At 40.5% G+C, this 4726-nt stretch overlaps 1 protein-coding gene across 1 annotated transcript; it reads right to left on the bottom strand.

The window, feature by feature from the left end:
- Positions 1-1452: 1452 nt before the first annotated feature.
- LOC110888045 lies at positions 1453-2844 on the bottom strand. Its single transcript, XM_022135589.1, has 2 exons — positions 1722-2844; positions 1453-1595 (listed from the first exon to the last, which is right to left on the bottom strand). The coding sequence occupies exons 1-2, from the start codon at positions 2842-2844 to the stop codon at positions 1453-1455; spliced, it is 1266 nt and encodes a 421-aa protein (XP_021991281.1).
- Positions 2845-4726: the final 1882 nt, after the last annotated feature.

The following is a 4726-nucleotide window of genomic DNA, read 5'->3' as shown; positions in this document are numbered from 1 at the left end:
GGGTTGGTTGCACAAGATGAAAGGATTAGACATGAGGAGAAGAACTCACTCAGTCAATCGAATGTAACAGTACAGAGTACTGTTACATTTATAGGCAGTCCAAACCACTGAGGCATCTCAGCTGACGTCACCATGAAAGTGACATCTAACAAACTAACAAACTCTATCTACTGATCTATACAACTACTGCTTTCCTAACTACTGATGTTACATTACATTACACAAGATGAATAAAACTACTGCTGCATCCTTCCACTGCTGTGAACCCAGCAGTACTTGTCATGATCAGCAGTGCTTGACTCAAGGCAGTAGATTGGGCAGCAGGGCTTTAGTCTTCATCAGTCTTTGAGCAGATCAGCAGTTTTCAGTGTCAGCAGTTGTTGATAAAGGCAGTGCTTTGGAGTATATCAGATGTTGGAGCCACAGTCAAGGGGAAAGCTTATAGTAAACAACTGCTTATTGTGAATCCATTTTTGTGATCCGGTTTTGGCTTATCTGTTCCTCTGGTAGGGTTCAATCCCAACAAATTGTATGCCCGAGAATCTGCACCTCTCGTAACCAGAAAGCGCACTTTGAGAATTTTGCATACAGTTTTTCTCGTCTGAGTGTCTCTAACACTTCTTGCAAATGATATACATGTTCAGCTTCATTTTTCGAATATATTAGAATGTCATCGATAAACACGATTACCGACTTATCCAGCATAGGTTTGCAAACCCGGTTCATGAGGTTCATGAAAGCCGCGGGTGCATTGGTCAATCCAAAGGGCATCATGAGGAACTCGTAATGCCCATACCGTGTACGAAAGGCCGTCTTCGGTACATCTTCCTCCTTGACCTTTAACTGGTGATAACCCGATCTGAGGTCAATCTTTGAAAACCAACTCACTCCTTGTAGCTGGTCAAATAAGTCATCAATTCTTGGAAGTGGGTATCGATTTTTCACCGTGAGTTTGTTTAACTCTCGGTAGTCGATACACATGCGCATACTTCTGTCCTTCTTTTTCACGAATAGTACTGGTGCGCCCCATGGAGATACACTTGGTCGGATAAACCCTTTGTCGAGCAGATCTTGGATTTGAGACATCAATTCTTGTAGTTCCAATGGCGCGAGCCGATACGGCGCCTTGGCCACAGGTTTTGGGCCCGGAATCAATTCGATTCCGAACTCTACCTCTCGTTCTGGTGGTATTCCCGGTAAATCTTCCGGGAACACATCTTCATAATCACGTACTACGGGTACGTCTCCGATTTTTGGGGACTCTTTCTCCGACTCGCTTGCGTATACCATATATGCTTTGCATCCATGTTTCATAAGTCTGTGAGTCTCTAGCATTGTACATACCACAGGGTTACCCCCTTTTCCACCGTATATGGTAACGTGCTTTTCGCTAGGAGATGTCAGTTTTATCTCCTTCCGGAAACATGCCACCTTTGCGTGGTATCGCGATAACTAATCCATACCTACGATCACTTGAAATTCTCCCATCGACATCGGGATCAAGTCTATTGAGTACTCTTCGTCGTCGATGCTCAATTTCCAATTTTGAAATACATCACAAACGATAAAACTCTTGTTATTACCTATCTCTACTTCTAAAAGCATAGATAACTTTGTTAGAACAAATGAAGGATGTAGAATAAACCCATATGAAATAAAGGATTTATTCGCACCCGTATCAAACAATACACGTGCAAGAATCGAGTTAACAGCAAATATACCTGAAACCACTTCGGGTTCTATTTTTGCTTCTGCGGCGGTTAGGTGAAAAGTTCTAGCCTTTGCCTTCGGGGCTTCACCTTTCATGTCTTGCCCATCTTTCTTTCCCACTAGCTCCGAGCATTCTGACTTTTTGTGACCCGGTCGATAGCACTGGTAGCAAACTGTCACTTTATCCGGGCATGTTGAAGCCATATGCCCCGTTTTCCGACATATGGGGCAGGGTTTATCCTTGAAGTGACACTCGCCCTTATGACCCTTTCCGTAGATTTTGCAACTTGGCGACCCACCTTTTGCGTCCGATTTCTTCACTGTTTCATTCATCCGTGCTTTCTTAGTAGGGCTTGGATTAACATCATGTGCCCTTCGTTCGCCCCGCTCAACTTGCTTTTTCAATTCAATCTCCCGTTCCCGAGCAACATTTTTTATCTCGGTAAGGGTCTCATACTTTGAAGGAGTCATAAACTCCCTGTACTCGGCGCTCAACATGTTGTAGTAGTAATATATCTTATGTTCTTCATTCGTCACCAGTTCATCACAAAACTTCATCTTATCCATGAACATTCCCGTGATTTTGTCGATGGACTCACCCTTGTGTCTAAGTTGCATGAATTCTTCTTTGATTCGGTTAATGACCGCCTTGGGACTATGATGTTTAAGGAACGGCGTCTTAAATTCATCCCATGTCATAGCCTTAGCCGCTTCACTTCCAATCTCTTTCTTCTTGTTATCCCACCAGTCTTTCGCTTGACCTTTTAATTGACCCATACCATAGGCTATGTAGTCATTTGTATCACAATGGGTCCTTTCAAACACTCCCTCGATGTCGCTTAGCCATCGTTGGCATATTATCGGGTCAACCTCCCCATTATAAACTGGCGGTTTGCATGCCATGAATTCTTTGTATGAACAAGGCTTTCGTCCTCCAGACTTTTCCTTCGCTATATTGGCACTATCTTCCAATTTCTTGATTCTCTCATCAATCACCGATAGTACCGTGTTTTGGATCTTATCAATAAAACCGGACAAACTATTTTCGATTGCCTTTCCAACCTCCTCGGCAATCACTTCTCTCATTTTCTCGGTGACTCTCGGCACCGCATCATCGTTACCTTTATTCATCATCTTTAAAACTGAAATGTTTACACCAATCGTTAAACATTTCATTTATAACATATGGTTTATTTGCTTCGGTTTAATCAAGTCCGTAACTTGCTTTAACCGTTCTTATTTAATGCACTTCCCGTGTTTGAGTGTGTTGACACACTCTTTCCCTGAACGTCGATTCATGTTTCCTTTCTATATTTACTAAGTCTACTTAAAACAATTAGCTCTTATCGGATGCTTGATCAAGCTTGAACCGAACGCACTTTATTAACAACCTTGAGCTCTGATACCAACTTATAAGACCCATCTTAAAATAACAGAATTTATAATATTTAACACGCATTTATTACAAAATGCGAGCTTACAAAAAAACTTTGTTGGGTTTACGATTATAAATGATCAAAATATACTAGTCATCATCCTACTATTTAAACCTTCAAAATGAAATTTTCAAGATTTTACATATTAACTAAAACAAAATAGATCAATGCGGAAGCTTCGTTTGGTGCGTTCGGTTCTTGAAAGTCGCTTGATCTTCATCCGGAGTCTTGCGTGCTTTTACCTAGTGCCAAAACCACGTTAAATGTTAGTTTTGATAGTGTTGGAATATGTATAAACAAGTTTTGATATCAAACAATGAAACCGGCCGAACAAAATTTCTGAAAATTGGGGTTGTCGCGCCCCGCGACAGCTTAGCCCTCGTCTTACGCGGCCCGCGACAGCCATCGCGTCACGCGACGGTGATTCAAGATTGGCGTCGCGTAGCGCGACGTCCACTTTTTCATAGAATGTTGCTTTCTTTTTGTGCTGCACTTGCCCAACTACGAAAATGCCATATAACAACTTCGAACTTGCATAACTTTTGCTATACAAGTCCATTTTACGTAATTCTTTTTCCTACGCGACCGTAATTAAATTACGGACCCGTTTATCAACACAATTCACACCAAAATTTAGTTTAAGAACAGTTGGCCTATGATTCGGCTCTTTGTTTATTCGACCTATTTGTTTAAAATTCCTACAACTTGTTTTGTTGTCATCACTTGTTTGCAAAGATTTTACCCATTCCCGGGTTTACCAACAATAACGTTTCGCTCCCTTACTGAGAGTTGCTTACGCCTTAACAACATGCTTTGTTTTCGAGGGTTTTAACATGCTTCTCTTAACAATTTCACAAGAATAATTTCTGAACTTTAATCCCCATACCAAGGGTTCATTTGCAACAAGTTTAGCGTGTCCGCTTCATGGCTTACGCTTTAATTATAACCAATCATCGAGTGATGACTCATTCACTTCGACATTTACAACTCAACATTGTTTTGACCCGTTTGGATGTTGACTGGTAGCCACCATTTCAAAGACATACCAAACTTTACATTTAACCAATGTTTTGACCCATTTTATTTGTCTAAGGTACTTCGTCACTTCTGTGACATAACGGGTTTCCTCTTTAGCTAAATTCTAATACAAAAAGCTAAAATAAATAAATAACACAATGTAACGAAACCATAGGTCGCGTACCTTTAGAGCACACCCTTCAAACGCGTATCACCTCCGGCTTGTCCGCTTGAGGATCCGGATTCCTTACCTAAACAGTTCCATTCACAACCAATTTAGAACTCTTTTTATAATCATTAACGCATAATTCATTATGATATTCAAATCTGCGTTTTCGTCCAATCTTTAACATTTTAATCCTCACTTAGGCGTTTTAACAAACACCTAGCGGGTCAGATTTTTACATAATCAATACTAAGTTCATGACTTGTTATTTCCATCTATATCAACTTCAATTAGGCAAATCTACACATAATTTTAACATCATCATTTCAGAAATTACCTCATAAATTCAGATTACACTAGAACAAGAATCATAATCCTAGTGTTTATCTAGTTTCTA

Source organism: Helianthus annuus, chromosome 11 (assembly GCF_002127325.2).
Source record: "Helianthus annuus cultivar XRQ/B chromosome 11, HanXRQr2.0-SUNRISE, whole genome shotgun sequence".
Lineage (NCBI taxonomy): Eukaryota > Viridiplantae > Streptophyta > Magnoliopsida > Asterales > Asteraceae > Helianthus > Helianthus annuus.
This window is presented reverse-complemented; position numbering and strand designations above follow the sequence as displayed.

Coding starts and splice junctions, on each gene's coding strand:
- LOC110888045 (XM_022135589.1), bottom strand. CDS start 2,844: ATGATGAATAAAGGTAACGATGATGCGGTGCCGAGAGTCACCGAGAAA. Junction 1,596..1,721: donor AGAACCCGAAGTGGTTTCAG/GTATATTTGCTG, acceptor CTATGCTTTTAG/AAGTAGAGATAGGTAATAAC.